The sequence below is a fragment of the Candoia aspera genome, chromosome 2, assembly GCF_035149785.1.
Source record: "Candoia aspera isolate rCanAsp1 chromosome 2, rCanAsp1.hap2, whole genome shotgun sequence".
NCBI classification, from domain to species: Eukaryota; Metazoa; Chordata; class Lepidosauria; order Squamata; family Boidae; genus Candoia; species Candoia aspera.
The window spans coordinates 3308514-3325246 of NC_086154.1; the positions used below are offsets into that span (position 1 = coordinate 3308514).

The window sequence follows — 16733 nt, forward strand, 5'->3', positions numbered from 1 at the left end:
AAGGACAATTATTTTTGCCTACCAGTGCAATTATGGGATAGGATTATAGCTTATTGCTGACAAATGTCTTTGCCATGTTTCTGTTTACTGAGGACTTTCTAGTACTCTTTGCAATCCTGTTTTTGAGATTCCTGATGAATGAGATGAGAACAGGAGAATCTGGGATTTTTAGGCAGATCTTTAAAAAATGAAGCTTGAAAACATGATGCCTAGAAGTTAGTACATTGGTCACTTATCTTGTGGAGGAGAAAAACCTTTTGTAGAATATTAGGCTGTACTGTGATCTTTGTGCTAATTGAGTCCCTTTGTCTGTAGGAAATAAAAGCTACGAGAGAACATTATTTACTATCTTTCCAGTAAACATGTGGACCTGGACACAGTTCACACTAAACAGTACATGTACTGGGCAGGATCCCTGTTCTGAAGGGAACGGACCTCCTCAGCCCACCAACCAACTACAAGTTCAACAATCAACAGAGCCTGTCTGGGCGAACATGTGTGACTTTTCAGCAGTAACCACAGGAGTACCTAAGCTCAGGCTCAGGCGTAGGCTGAATTTTGAGATCGTGAGCTAAGTGGACGACGCATGTCCCAGATGAACATGGGATCCGGCGTGCGTGCATGTCAAATGATGAAAACACCAAATCGTATAAATAAGGAGCCTGTCTCGAACCTTTTGTCTTTCACTCCTCCATGTTACCTGACATTGTGTGACTCTCAGCAGCAAGCAAGAGGAGGGTCCAGAAGAAAACACCACAATCTCGTTGATTGTTTGGATAATTTCTTCAGCCAAACTTTAGAAATTGCGTTTTTTCATTCTGTTCTGTTGTTTAAGACCTGAAGACAATTCTTTTCACTTCTGTTCTCAGGAGATTCGTTGGCTCGGTGCTAATTTCAGATTTTATGGGGTTCCTTTTTAGTAGACCTCTAATTAACCCCTCATAAAAACAGCTGTTTCTCCTCACAAACCTTTATTAGGAGAGCTTTGTATTAATGCTCCAATATTTAGCTGCCATCTCTCCTCCTCTCTTTGCTCCTTCAAGAGATCCCTTTCATTTTCAGAATCCCCCCCTCTCGTTTCTCCACCATTTCACATTTTCTGAGGTAAAATTTTCGAGAACTTCATCTTTTTCCATTTAGGATCTGGTTTTCCTTCGATATTCTTGATTTTTCTTTCCTTCAAGACCTGCATTTGGCTCTCCCACAACTTCTCCCTAGCTGCCACAGCCAGCATCTTTTATCGCCTCAGATCAGTGGCTGTTCCTCAAAAAAATGTTCTTAATATCTTCAATAAAGTGGCTGGAATGTCCTCCCTTTGAGAAAGACTGGGCAGAATCATTCAGCACTATTATTTTAATAGAAGGAAAACAGCATTTTTTTCGTACTGTGGATGTTCCTCACATTGTTGTTTATTCGTTTAGTCGCTTCCGACTCTTCGTGACTTCATGGACCAGCCCACGCCAGAGCTTCCTGTCGGTCGTCAACACCCCCAGCTCCCCCAGGGACGAGTCCATCACCTCTAGAATATCATCCATCCACCTTGCCCTTGGTCGGCCCCTCTTCCTTTTGCCCTCCATTCTTCCTAGCATCAGCATCTTCTCCAGGGTGTCCTGTCTTCTCATTGTGTGGCCAAAGTATTTCAGTTTTGCCTTGAATATCATTCCCTCAAGTGAGCCGTCTGGCTTTATTTCCTGGAGGATGGACTGGTTTGATCTTCTGGCAGTCCAAGGCACTCTCAGAATTTTCCTCCAACACCACAGTTCAAAAGCATCGATCTTCCTTCTCTCAGCCTTCCTTATGGTCCAGCTCTCGCAGCCATATGTTACTATGGGGAACACCATTGCTATAACTATGCGGGCCTTTGTTGTCAGTGTGATGTCTCTGCTGTTAACTATTTTATCGAGATTTGTCATTGCTCTTCTCCCAAGGATTAAGCGTCTTCTGATTTCCTGACTGCAGTCAGCATCCGCAGTAAGCTTCGCACCTAGAAATACAAAGTCTTTCACTGCTTCTACATTTTCTCCCTCTATTTGCCAGTTATCAATCAAGCTGGTTGCCATAATCTTGGTTTTTTTGAGGTTTAGTTGCAAGCCAGCTTTTGCACTTTCTTCTTTCACCTTCATCATAAGGCTCCTCAGTTCCTCTTCGCTTTCAGCCATCAAAGTGGTATCATCTGCATATCTGAGATTGTTAATGTTTCTTCCAGCGATTTTAACTCCAGCCTTGGATTCCTCAAGCCCAGCATGTCGCATGATGTGTTCTGCGTACAAGTTGAATAGGTAGGGTGAGAGTATACAGCCCTGCCGTACTCCTTTCCCAATCTTAAACCAGTCCGTTGTTCCGTGGTCTGTTCTTACTGTTGCTACTTGGTCATTATACAGATTCTTCAGGAGGCATACAAGATGACTTGGTATCCCCATACCGCTAAGAACTTGCCACAATTTGTTATGGTCCACACAGTCAAAGGCTTTAGAATAGTCAATAAAACAGAAATAGATGTTTTTCTGAAACTCCCTGGCTTTTTCCATTGTCCAGCGGATATTGGCAATTTGGTCCCTAGTTCCTCTGCCTTTTCTAAACCCAGCTTGTACATCTGGCAATTCTCGCTCCATGAATTGCTGAAGTCTACCTTGCAGGACCTTGAGCATTACCTTACTGGCATGTGAAATGAGTGCCACTGTTCGATAGTTTGAACATTCTTTACTGTTCCCCTTTTTTGGTATGGGGATGTAAGTTGATTTTTTCCAATCTGATGGCCATTCCTGTGTTTTCCAAATTTGCTGGCATATAGCATGCATTACCTTGACAGCACCATCTCGCAAGATTTTGAACAGTTCAGCTGGGATGCCGTCGTCTCCTGCTGCCTTGTTATTAGCAATGCTTCTTAAGGCCCACTCAACCTCACTCTTCAGGATGTCTGGCTCTAGCTCACTGACCACACCGTCAAAGCTATCCCCGATATTGTTATCCTTCCTATACAGATCTTCTGTATATTCTTGCCACCTTTTCTTGATCTCTTCTTCTTCTGTTAGGTCCTTGCCATCTTTGTTTTTGATCATACCCATTTTTGCCTGGAATTTACCTCCAATGTTTCTAATTTTCTGAAAGAGGTCTCTTGTCCTTCCTATTCTATTGTCTTCTTCCACTTCCGCGTATTGCTTGTTTAAAAATAATTCCTTATCTCTTCTGGCTAACCTCTGGAATTTTGCATTTAATTGGACATATCTCCCCCTATCACTGTTGCCTTTTGCTTTCCTTCTTTCTTAGGCTACTTCTAGTGTCTCAGCAGACAGTTTACATATTTCCCATAAAAGTGTTCATTCTGGGGAGAAACCATTTCAATGTATGGAGTGTGGAAAGAACTTTCAGCAGGAGAGTCACCTTACTTCCCATAAAAGGATCCACACAGGAGAAAAATCATATAAATATCTGGAATGGGAAAAAGCTTCAGGAGGCATGATACTCTTAATTTCCCACAAAAGGATTCATACAGGGGAAAAAATCATATAAATGCTTGGTGTGTTTCAGAATAAACTCTTGTTAGGAGAGTCCCCCTCTTTGGGGAGAGATGGGCAATAATAGAAATTTGAATAATAAATAAAATGAACAGTGGACTTACTTCCCACAAAAGAATCCACACAGGGGAGAAACCCTATAAATGCCTGGAGTGTGGAAAAGGCTTTACTAAGAACAGCCTACTTACTTACTGTAAAAGAATCCACACAGGAGAAAAACCCTATCAGTGCATAGACTGTGGAAAAAGCTTTGGTATGAGCAATCACCTTGCTTCTCATAAAAAGATTCACATAGCAGGAAAGCAAATAAATGTACTGAGTGTGGAAAGTTCTTCAAGGACTCTAGTTCTAAGGCAATGATTAGTATGCAAAAATGTTACGCAAGTGGATGATAGACTGGAAAACATGGTTATGCCTGGGAGGAGGACGATGAACAAGAAGAGGAGCGGGGGATGGGGAGAAGACAACATGGGATGACATGAATGGAAAGGAGATTGCAGGGAAGTCCTTGGACCACATTCAGTTTACTAGAGTTAAGACAATCCGAGCATTTGTCTCTGTAGTACCTAGAGTCTAGCCCCCACTGGGAATGTTCTCCTTGCCATCATTGTTTTTTTGTGTCTATTAAGCTATTAGCCCCTAGGGGCAATAGACTGAGCAACAGTTAGTAGAAGGGCTCTGCACTTTTACCTTCCTTTTCTTGCATAGGAATGTCTAGGTTGCATATTTGTATATAATACGGCTCCCATTTGTTAAGACTGATATTCTCCAGACTGTCACCACCTTGCTTCTTGATTCTTTCTTACTAATCTTCATCTTGTGCTCTCTCCCTCCCTCTCGTAATGGGGAGAACACCATGCCAGTTTTAAGCCACAGGTAAATTAAGCAATATAGGTTTTCCTATCACAGTGTAACTTCCTGCCAGATGAAATTCTTTTACAGACGGAGTCCGTAACATGCCTTCTCTGGATGATCAGGTGGGGCGGGTCGATGTGATGGGGATGAGACAGTCCCTCAGGTAACCTGGCCCCATGCCATGTAGGGCTTTAAAGGTGATAACCTTTATAGGTATTTTACATGCTGATATTTATGGATTGTGGAAAGAGCTTCAATCCATCAGGATATCTTAATTTTATCAAGAGCTGGACACTTGAAAGTCATGAAAAAAATGCGGTGGCCATTAATTTTTTTTCGTAAAGGATACTGACTAAACACTAAGCAGTGAACTGACCCAGTCTGTGGTTGATATTAAACTATCCACCATAGTGAAAAAGCTATGCTGAGGTGTTCCACAAGGACTTAGTGAATGGCATAAGCGGTTTTGTTTAAGAAAATGTAAAGTGAGGCACATTGAGACAAAAAATCATAACTTGACAAAGATACTGATCAGGCCAGATCTGTCTGTGTCTAATTAGGAGAAAGGCATTTGATGGAGACTCAACAAAGAGGATTATATACTTTGTGTGGTATTTATGAGAACAGTGCCGTTTATCTGGAGCCTGGAAGCATGACTTCTCTGTCCTGGCACCTGCCTCTGAAATGATAGCCCCCCAAAAGTGCCTTTGGCTCTGAAAGTCTTAAAAACTTGGCTGTCTTCCCAGGCCTTGGGCATGGGGTTTGTGGAGTCCCTACTGATTGTGTTTTATGTTATAGGGAGTGCATTTATCCGCATGAATAAGATTTTTTTAAATTAGTTTTCTGCTTTTTAGTGTAAGGTGCCCAAAGTCATTCTGGAAGTGGGTGACCTCTAAATCTCATATATAAAGAAATCAGTTCAAATTCTGTGCAATGGATCATTAGGAGAGGCACTTTAAGACTGCCAGTAATTTTATGCAGTTCCAGAAAGGATATAAGAAAGAAATCTGTAGAAGAGTACAACTGAAATGATCCAGAGTCTTGAACACCTTCCTTAGGCTAGAATTGTCTGGACTCTAACTTAAAAAAAGTAATTGAGATGGGACATGAATGAGATATGTAACATCACTTGTGGTTCTTGGTGTTCTCTGAGCTTGGTATTTTCTTTGCAGAATTTTTATTATCTCTTCCGATAACATCATCAGTGCTCTGATGTGGGGGAGGGGAGGTTTGTTAGCTTCTGGAACGGGATGGAATATGTATCCAGAGCTAGGGGATGGGGAGGGCCTATATTTCTTGAAAGAGCAATATGTTTAATGTGCATGAAAAAATACAAAGTAGCTATTCTTTCCATACAGACAGTGGTAGAAAAACCATTACACCAGATGGTCTCTCTCTAATAGAAAAAGCAGGAGTGACAAAAAAGTTATTCTGAGGCAACTATAAGAAACAACATGAAAATGAAAGCTTAGAGTTCACTAATGCTGGTGAAGAATAAAAACCAAAAAAAATCCGGCAGTTGATGGAAATACAGGTAGTCCTTGCTTACCAACTGCCTCGTTCAGCGACTGTTCAAAAGTTATGATGGTGCTGAAAAAATAACTTTATGACTAATGCCTGCGTTTACAACCTTTTCAGCATCCCTCAGTCACATGAGAGTCGTTACAGTCAGTATGCATTGTCCTGTGCTTGACCTGTTTTTCTTTCCCCCGCTTGCAGAGCAGACAGATTGGAGAGGACGGGATTACAAGAGAGTAAGTGGGCACACACTGGGGAATACAGATCGAAAGCAATAGCTGGCGGGGGCAGCCACAAGTGTGCTATGCAAACAGCCCGGTGTGTGCCTGCTTACTCTCTTGTAATCCCTTTGTCTCCAATGAATGTAAATATATTAATTCCTTGCTTGTTAATTATCCCAGCACCGGGGTGAGCATTCCAAGGATAGGGGAGTGGGGAAAAGGAAAACACAGTCGTAGTCACATGATTTCCCACTTGGCAAGAGTTGCCGGTCCTGATTATGGTTGCTAAACGAGGACTATCTGTAATGAAACATCATTAATTTCTCGCTATCCTGTGGTAGGAATTGTGGTTCAGACAGTTACTACATATAATAAAGGTAAAGCTCAACTTCTGATGATATGGAAATGCCTGTACAGTTTCCTTGGCCAGGATATATTGCCATTGCTGAGTTTAGGATTTTTATTTTATTTTGTATACTAGCTCTGGGATTTCCTGGTGCTCAAGAAGTCTAGGAGATCATCTAGTCTGACACCTGCTTGGTTCAGAGTCCACTAAAATACTTCTCCCAGATCACCATGCAGCCTCTGAAGACCTCCAGTGAAGTCTTCCCCACTTCATGTGCCAGTAGCCTGTTTTTACTGCTGGCAACTTGTACAGTCAGGAAGTTCTTCCTAACATCTAGCCTTAAACTCCTTCCTTGTACCTTTAATCCACTGGTTCAAGGGCAAAAGAGAATACAGGTGGTCCTCTTTTAATGACCACAGGTTCAGCAACTGTTTAAACTTGTGATTGTGCTGAATGAGTGATAGTTACTGTTCCTCGAAGTTTTGGCCATTGTAGCACCCCCATGGTCACGTGATCGCAATCTGCGACATTCCCTGCCAGCTTACCACAAGCAAAGTCAATGGGGAAGCCGGTAGGAAGTCAGAAGTCACAATCACATGAGGTCCTCACTTAATGATGGTAACCGGAACTGCTGTCACTAAGTGACACGGTCACATGATGTCGCTTTTTATGACATCACTTAGCAATGGAAATTCTGGTCCCAATTACTACTAAATGAGGACTACCTGTAAGTCATTTATTTATTTATATCTCAAATTTTGTCACTGCCCATCTCACTCAAAGAGTGACAATGGGACAGCCTTTAAAATATTTGGCCCCAGGTCTTTTCCATAGGCTAAATACACACAAATCCTTTAACTGTTCCTTTTTTTAAAATAGAAACTTTATTGAATTTCAAAATACAGGTAAAATATATAAAGTTAAAAAGAGATTGAAGGAAGAATGAAAAAAGAACGAACTGAAAAGTACAGAAATAAAAAGAAACAGAAAAAAGAGTGACTTCCGACCATCTTCAGTACAGATAAAAACATAAACATACATTAACTTCCTATTCTATTTTTAACTACAGAACACGTTATTTCTATATCCTTAAAAGTTAGATAAATCATTTTCTTTAATCAATGTAGTCAGTTTTGCCATCTCTGCCAGTTCCATTAATTTCACCATCCATTCTTCCACTGTAGGAATTTGTAAGTCCTTCCCCCTTTATTCATTCAAAAGTCTTGCTGTTGTTAACATATATAAAAACAAAGTCCCAAATTTTCTTTCGAATTGTTTATCCATATTAAACCGCTGAGCTGCCGATCGGAAGGTCGGCAGTCCGAATCCGCACGGCGGGGTGAGCTCCCATTGCTAGTCCCAGCTCCTGCTCACCTAGCAGTTCGAAAACATGCAAATGTGAGTAGAGCAATAGGTACCGCTTCGGCAGGAAGGTAACGGCGTTCCGTGTCATCATGCTGGCCACATGACCCGGAAGTGTCTATGGACAATGCCGGCTCTAAGGCTTAGAAACGGAGATGAGCACCGCCCCCTAGAGTCGGACACGACTGGACTTTACGTCGAGGGAAACCTTTACCTTTACCTTATTAAGCCTAGAAGAAAAACTTCTAGCTTCAACTGTATATTGACCTTAAGAATCCCTTGAATTACGGTACATACGGTAGTAAAGGTAAAGGTTTCCCTTGACGTAAAGTCCAGTCGAATCCAACTCTAGGGGGCGGTGCTCATCTCCGTTTCTAAGCCATGGAGCCGGCGTTGTCATAGACACTTCCGGGTCATGTGGCCAGCATGACGACTCGGAACGCCGTTACCTTCCCGCCGAAGCGGTACCTATTGATCTACTCACATTTGCATGTTTTCGAACTGCTAGGTGAGCAGGAGCTGGGACGAGCAACAGGAGCTCACCCCGCCACGCGGTTTCGAACCGCCGACCTTCCGATCGACAGCTCAGCGGTTTAACCCGCAGCGCCACCACGTCCCTACATACGGTATCTAGCCCCAATATTTCTTAGCTTTCGTACAAGTCCGCCAAAGATGGTAAGAAGTACCATCACCTTGAGAATATTTCCAACATTTATTTGACATTCCCTTATGCATCTTCGACAAAGGAGTTAAGTACCAATGATGCATTATCTTATAAAACTTCTCTTTCAAATTATAATTCGATGTGAATTTCAAATGTTTGTTCCACATATTCTCCCATTGTTATGATATGTTAAAGACTGTATGATTAAATGGGCAAAAAAACTTTTGATACAATATAATGGTTGATCAGTGGGAGAATAGTGGAGTAAAGGATCTGTATGTGAAGATGATATGTCGTTGGTATTTAACACCTGAGAGGTTGTCAAAGATGTATAAGGAAGTGCCAAATAAATGTTGGAAATGTAATTACTGTGAAGGTACTTTTTATCATCTTTGGTGGACACATAAGAAAGCTAAGAAATACTGGGATCAGATATGTACTTTAATTCAGAGAATTCTCAAAATAAATGTACAATTGAAACCAGAGGTTTTTCTTTCAGGTTTGATGGAGAAACAGATTGAAAGAAAACACGGGCCTTTCTTCTTCTCTATGATAACAGCAGCAAGACTGTTCTCTGCACCGAGGTGGAAGGACTGACAAACACGGACAGTGGAAGACTGGATGGTGACGTTGGTGGAACTGGCCGAGATGGCGAAACTGACTCCTTTGGTTAAAGAAAAGACCTTGTCGAGCTCTGTTTCTACTTGGAAAGCACTTTTGGACTTTCTGCTTGAAACCAAAAGAAATGAAACTTTAATTTTGGGATTTGTTGATTAGAATTACTTATGAGTATAGAAATATTGTGTACTATTGTTAATTTTAGAGTAAGAGGTGAATGTATCTTATATTTGTATCTGTACCAAAGAAAGTCGGAAGCAAGCCTATTCTTTTCTTTTTTGCACTCTTAATTTTGCTTTCTTTCTGATCTTTTCTACTCAACTTTTTTCCCCCTGTTTTTTAAATATTTTATCTCTTGTTGAAATTTAATTAAGTTTTATGAAGAAAAAAAAGAAAAGAAAGAAAATGTCCCAAGAGGGTGTGGTGAAGATAAGGACTTTCTGGGAAAAGACCCAAACGGAGCTACACAAGCTGTACTCTCAAGTTCTGGTCCTCCGCCAAGCTTCCCTGGGCGGCCACCCCACTTCCCCCCACCTCCATTTCTGCAGGCTTTGCAAGCGGACTTCGCTAGATGGCGCAATCCTGCAAACTTTCACGTCCAACCATAACATCCTCGTTTCCCAGTTAAGGCGAAGCTGAACAAAGAATTTTGCGCTGGGGAGCCATCTGCCAGGACCTTGAAGCGGAGGGCAGGAAGTGACCGTCCCCACCCGCGTGTAGGCTTTCTAGGAAGAGGGTCTCTCTGCCTTTAACTCTAGTCAACGGGGAGAAAAGAGGCTGCTGGAAGTCCTTGCGGGAAGGGAGACCCACCCGTTAGGCTGCAGCTGCGCTGCTAGCAAGCTGAAGTCGCGCTCGTGGGGGCTGCGAGGAGGCTGGAGCCCAAATTCTCCCCCAGATCTTTTTCGAGATTCTGAGTCCTGCTGGGTGAGGTGGGAAGCCCGAAGCCTGGACTCGGATTTTTCCCGGCCCATCGCCAGCTTTGCCTCTTCCCCGCTCGCTTCAGACAAGAAGAACCTTTCCTTTTTCGGATCTTTCTTGGCCGGGGAGTTTCCTTAAAGGGTTGAAGCCATTACGGGCAGCCTCGCACCAGCGAAGGATGGGGAGATTCTTCTGTTCCCTGTAGCAAACGGGAGAGGTGGGCGAGGAGGCCCAGAAGTTCTTTCTTGGTGAGCTTCCTGGGAGGAAGCATCAAGCTGGCTCACTTCAGCCTCTGAACCAGCCTGGGACATCTCCGTCCCATGGCCCCTTTTCCCAGTCTTGGGTGGGTCCTGGTTCAGTGCTGGAGAACCTGTCCTGCAGGCAAAAAACCTCCCAAAGCTTGAATCTTCTGTTCTTCCTAGTCAAGGGATGCATTTCTAGGGGGTTGCACAGCTGGCTTGCATCCTGGGAACCCTATGGGAAAGCTTATCCCAAGTTGAGGGCTTGAACTCAGTTCCATCTGGGCCCAAACTCAAGGCAAAGGGCTGCCAATGCCTGTGGCATCTCCAACTCAGAGGATCGTGGCTCCCTGAGATGGATTAGTTCTTCTGCTCAAAGCTTTTAGGGAGGCCAAGACAAAGAGGGACCCTACAGAGGAACTATTTCTCCATGCGGAAGAAAGATTCCATTGTGGGGAAGGTGGGCCCCATCTGAAAAGACCCCAAATTGCAGGTTTCATCTAAGTCTGGGTGGGTTTTATAAATAGATTCCAGATGGCAAAGATTTGAACAAGAATGTTGCCTTGGAGAAGATTCCTATGAAGTGTTTTTCCTTTTTCCTCTTAGGTTGGATGCTAAAAGCATCTTTTGTTGTGTGTGAAGATTCTGGATATCCAGAGACTAAGATTCCACATCCCCAAGATGTCTAAAGGGAACTTTTCTTGCCGTTCTAGTCCCAAAAACAAACTTTGTTTTGGAGATCTATGGGAGCCTATGGACTTTTTTGAAACAGCATCTCTGCACAGAGAAAAAGTGGCCTCACTCAACACTGCAGGGGAGGGAGAAGGAAGAGTCCCCAGTGTTGCCTTGATTGGGACTGCTGGGAAATGCATGGAAAAAAACAATCAGAACATTCTGGAAGGAGAAACCACCAATTGGATTGTACAAAGTCCCTCCTTCAAGGAATTCTGCTACCAGGGGTCTAAGGGACCCCGAGAGCTTTGCAGCCAACTCCACCAAGTTCATCGTGAATGGCTGAGACCAGAAAAAAATACAAAAGCTCAGATGCTGGACCTGATAGTCCTGGAGCAGTTCCTGGCCATCCTGCCCCCAGAGATGGAGAGCTGGGTTCGGGAGTGTGGAGCAGAGACCTGTTCCCAAGCTGTAGCCCTTGCAGAAGGCTTCCTCTTGAGCAGGGCAAATGACAAAGAGCAGGGACAGCAGCAGGTGAGAAATTTTAACCATGGTAATTCAGTGAGTAACATAATTACAAGCTGTGTTACAGAATATGCTTTCTTTCATGGGCTAATAATATCAGATGGAGATTTCATTTCTTGCTTTCCAAATTATTCTATTGCCCTTCTTAATAATTTCCCAGGACATGTGTGAGAAGCTCAATCCTTCTTCCAGGGAGGACTATGAAGTTGAGAACAATAACATGCTTTTTCTACTTATCTCTTGGGTGCTGTTTCAGGTTCAGGAGCCGTTCATGGTGGCCACTGAACACTCTGAAGCAGGTGGGGATCTGTCTTATCCCTCTCAGGAGCTGACCTTTGGGGAAACCTCCCAGGAGGATCCATCTGAGAACTTAACAGGTAATGGAGGGTTCCTTCTGATGCAATGGAGTCCTTATGAGTTAGCACTTCCTCATTTTCCTTTGCAAAAGTACCATAGCTCTTATGAAAGAATGGCTATTGTGCCTAGTTTTTCTCAGTGATGTTCTTTGAACATGTACTTCCCCCCCTTTTTTCACAGTCTCAAAGAATAGAACAACATTGATGACATCTGTGGGAACATCTTTTTTTTGCAGTGTACCAGAAACAGCAGTTAGGCTTCCAACTCAGGTAAGGTGGAAAATTCCTCTCCTTCCCCAAAGTTTGTGATTTATTTGTAGAGCCTCCTATGCTGTCCAAAATGTCTGAATCTCTTTTCCAGAGCAAATTCCCTTCACTTTATTAGTGCCAGTCTAGCCAATTTGTCTGACCATGAGGAAGTTCCTGGCAATCTGGGAACCTGCTTAGGGTTGTATATTATCTGTGAATTGATAGCATCTCATGAGGGAGAACATAAACTATAGATTAAACTATCAAACAGGAGTTTCCCAAAACTTCGTTCAGCTGCGATGGATAGCCTGTCCCATCAGATGACCCAGAAGGATATTAGTGTGTTGCTACCAAACAGATTGTCACTCAGGGAGTTTGAGCTCTGCCTCTATTCTCAGAGGAAATCTCTCCATGAAAAATGCATATTTACCCTACAATAAATGTTGGGATTAATAAATTAAGAGATGGTGAAATACTTCCTGGAACTATTCATTAACTGGGAATGAATATTTTCTTCCTGTTTTAGAATTCCATGTCCTTTGATGATGTAGCTGTGTTATTCTCAGTGGAGGAATGGGATCTTCTAGATTTCAACCAAAAAGTCCTGTACAATGAAGTTATGCTGGAAAATGCTAGGAATGTGGCCTCTACAGGTAAAGGTTTATCTTTGCTCTGGCTTCAGTTCAGTGTGGAAGGTATTTTCTAGTAAAAGATAATCAGTTTCTTTATTAGAGGAAATGTTGATCTGTTCATTTCCTAGAGGGAAGAAATAGTTCTTAGCTGGACTGCTTTCTATTCACTGTGGTAGCCAAAGCTAAAATATCTTGCTGTAAAAGGAGAGAGCATCCTCCCGTTCAGTGATATTTGGAAGTTCTAATAGACCCGCAGTGTTTATCACAGGGACAGATAATTACTACTAATTGGGCCCTACTGCCCACTTTGCTTGGTTCTCAGGAGGTGTGGCCACGCACTTCCATTTGCATCAAGGTCTCCTTGTTATAGCTGCTGCCTGCAGGTCACATGAGACCTGAGGTCAAATAACTTTCCAGGACTACAGATATGCTTTTTCAAGGGAATGAAACCTCATTCAAGCAGTTTGGACCCCTGTTCTCATGCTCAGTTTCCAGTTTCTTGTCCTCCAACAGCACAGTCTTCTCTTGGTTTAACTTCAACTTTTTCTTGCTTATTATTTTACCAATCAGTTCCTTGGAACTGAATGATACCCTATTAGTTAACTTCAGTTTACCTTCCCTACTACTGATAATATCACACTAATAAACTCCAGATTGCCTTACACAGTGGCTTCACGTTGACACTGAACAGCATGGAGAACAAAATGGAAACTGTGGCACAGGATATGTGAACCACCCTGTTTCAGTTGTTACTCCCTGGTCCAACATCCTGGACAGGGCCTGCTAAGAAAGACGGGAAGTATAGTTAAAAATATACACTCCAACTATTAATCCTACTTTGTGGTCCAGAAGGAATAGGAATGAAGAAAGCTCTTGGTAATGTTTAAATAAAAGAGGCAGCTAATTGGGCTTGATCCCTGATAGTACCCTCAATTTCTGCCTAAAAGGTGTAATAAATATTTCTCTTTCTTTTTGTCCCAAGCAGTTGGTTGGCCAGACAATGCAAATTGTAAACAGGCATCTGTGGAACATTCACAAACAGTCAAAAATGAAATTGGAGAAGAGATGTTTGAAAATCCAAGGGGACCAGAAAAGTCCGAAGAAAACCAGTTAAACAAGAGAAGAGAAGAATCCTGTACTTCTCAGTGGGCAGAAATCCATTTCTTCCTTGCCCAGCAAGGACATGAAAAAGAAAGAAAGTGTCTCACCTGTGGAAAAATATTCAGAGAAAATTCAGATTTATGTGAATACTGCAGAACTCACAATAAAGCAAAACAATATGAATTTGGGGAACGTGAACAAAATTATAATTGGTCCCTCCCTCATACCTTACATCAAACTACTCAAATTGGAGAAAAAACATACCCATGCATGGAGTGCGGGAAAAGCTTCAGCAAGAGCAGTAATCTTAATGCCCATAAAAGAATCCATACAGGCGAGAAGCTATACCAGTGCATGGAGTGTGGAAAGATGTTCAGGTGGAGCAGTGGTCTTACTTACCATAAGAGGATCCATTCAGGAGAGAAACCATATAAGTGCACAGAATGTGGAAAGAGCTTCAGTGGCTTGAGTTCCTTTACTTCCCATAAAAGGATGCATTCTGGGGAAAAACCATATAAATGCATGGAGTGTGGAAAGTGCTTCAGTGGCTTCAGTTCCTTTACTTCCCATAAAAGGATGCATTCTGGGGAAAAACCATATAAATGCACAGAATGTGGAAAGTGCTTCAGTGGCTTGAGTTCTTTTACTTCCCATAAAAGGATCCACTCAGGGGAGAAACCGTATAAATGTATGGAGTGTGGAAAGAGCTTCACTATAAGTAGTCACCTTATTTCCCATAAAAGGATCCACTCAGGGGAGAAACCATATCAATGTATGGAATGTGGAAAGAGCTTCACTTTAAGTAGTCACCTTACTTCCCATAAAAGGATCCACTCAGGGGAGAAACCATATAAATGTATTGACTGTGGAAGGAAGTTCAGGTGGAGCTGTCACCTTACTTCCCATAAGAGGATGCACACAGGAGAGAAACCATATACATGCATTGAGTGTGGAAAGAGCTTCAGTGACCTGAGTTCCTTTACTTCCCATAAAAGGATCCACTCAGGGGAGAAACCGTATAAATGCATGGAGTGTGGGAAGAATTTTAGGAGCACTACTAATCTTACTGAACATAAAAGGGTCCACTCAGGGGAAAAGCCATATAAATGCACAGAATGTGGAAAAAGCTTCAGGTGGAGCAGTTGCCTTACATCCCATAAAAGGATCCATACAGGGGAGAAACCATACAAATGCACAGAGTGTGGAAAGGACTTCCGGAAGAGCTGTTCTCTCACTACTCATAAAAGAATCCATACCGGGGAGAAACCATATAAATGCATGGATTGTGGAAAAAGTTTCAGTATGAGTAGTAGCCTTACTTCTCATAAAAGAATCCACACAGGTGAAAAACCATATGAATGCATGGAGTGTGGAAAGACCTTCCGCAAGAGTGATAATCTTACTTCCCATAAAAGGGTACACACGAGATATAAACCATGTTAATGCGGTGGACAGAACCTCAGCCACAGCAGTCACCTTGTCTTCAGTAATAGGATTTACACCGGGGAGAAATTGTATAAATGCATAGAGTGTGCAAAGAGCTTCAAATGTGGAAAGATCTCATGAATTGATCTACACAGGATAAATCTTAGAAATGTATGTTATAGGGAAACAGGTTCCTATCTTACTTCCCATAGAAGATTCCACACATGGGATAAGCCACACAAATGATTGAGTTTTGAAAGAATTTTGGGGACTCCAGTTCTGAGGTAATGAGTATCACGCACAAATGTGATGTGATTGGATGATGGATAGAAAAAAAATTGCGCCTGGCATGAAGGAAGGAAGCAAAAGGTAAAGCCAAGAATAGAGAAGATCAAGAAAATTACCAGAAAGTCCTTGGAAAAGGTATATTTTATTACTAGAGACAAGAAGACACCAAGCATTTGACCATACCTTATGCAGAGTGTTTCCTGTCTATATGGCACCTAGCGAACTGTACAAAACAAGTGTCTGTGTGTGCTATGGGGTGCGTGAACAAGACCAACCTTTTTTTTTTTTACTGTATACCCTAATTACCTGATGGGAAAATGAGTGGAGGTCCCAAGTAATTTCTTGTAAACTGAGTTAATGGGGTATTGCAGGATTTGGTAGGAGGTACAGGTAACAGCAGATATAGCTTCTAACATGAGCCCAGTGTTTCTCATCAACTTTAAGATGTGTGGACTTCAACTACCAAATCCCCAGGCAGCACTGCATTAGCCAACCCTTCACCATAACCCTAACTTTGGAGTTTTGCTTATCCATGTTGATATATTTGCCTGCCAATATTTAAAACTCCTTCCTCTATGGTCTAAAGAAGGTTTCTCACTCTTTTTTCCCTTCCCTGTCCAACTACCTTGTTTTTTGGCCCATTTGTTATTTCATTTCTCCTTTTCCTCTTCCCAGCAGAGTTTTCCATTCCTCCATCTTCTGTTTTCTTCATCTGTTGTTGTTTCTGTTGGGAGAATGGAATGGGTGTGCTTGTGCATTTCTGCATGGTAGAGAGAATTATTGTTATATGCATATGGGGATCAATTACTTTGGTTATTTTATTGGCAATTGATTTGTATATTACTTCGCTTAATATTATTTTTGTCTCACAATATTGTCGCACACATGTTGGGAGATATACTACCTTCAGGATTGGTTTCAGCTGGAAATGAAGAACTGGGGGCATTATACAGGTTTTTTTGTCCACATTGCAAATTTTTAATTCGGTCAGCTCTTCCTTTTGGGGGCTGATTTTCTTATATTCATTATTATATTAGTTTCAAATATTTATAATTGAACACGTAAGCAACTCTAGAGGTAGTGTGGTGTAGTGGTTAAAAACTGAGGTAAAAACGGCAAGCCTGAGAATTCTAGTCCTCTCCTAGGCATGGAACCGAGCTGAATGAGTTTGGGCCAGCCACACTCTCTCAGCCCCAGGAAAGAGACAATGACAAAGCACTTCCAAAGAA

The 16733-nt window shown here is 42.2% G+C and overlaps 2 protein-coding genes across 3 annotated transcripts in view; one reads left to right on the forward strand and one right to left on the reverse strand.

The window, feature by feature from the left end:
• The window catches only part of LOC134491915 (zinc finger protein 420-like), a 363546-nt gene that overhangs the window by 62491 nt on the left and 284322 nt on the right, over nucleotides 1-16733 (forward strand). Inside the window, exons 1-4 of one of the 2 annotated variants that reach the window (XM_063295977.1) lie at nucleotides 10875-11462; nucleotides 11710-11830; nucleotides 11991-12079; nucleotides 12585-12711. The exons of the other annotated variant lie outside the window; for it this stretch is intronic. Of the exons in view, the coding sequence (XP_063152047.1) occupies nucleotides 10938-11462; nucleotides 11710-11830; nucleotides 11991-12079; nucleotides 12585-12711 (862 nt within the window). The 5' untranslated portion in view covers nucleotides 10875-10937. Of the gene's footprint in view, nucleotides 1-10874; nucleotides 11463-11709; nucleotides 11831-11990; nucleotides 12080-12584; nucleotides 12712-16733 lie in introns of those variants that run through there. 2 annotated transcript variants of the gene reach the window in all.
• LOC134492032 (zinc finger protein 493-like) overlaps nucleotides 1-16733 on the reverse strand; it is a 149204-nt gene that overhangs the window by 49667 nt on the left and 82804 nt on the right. The gene's annotated exons all lie outside the window — the stretch shown is intronic.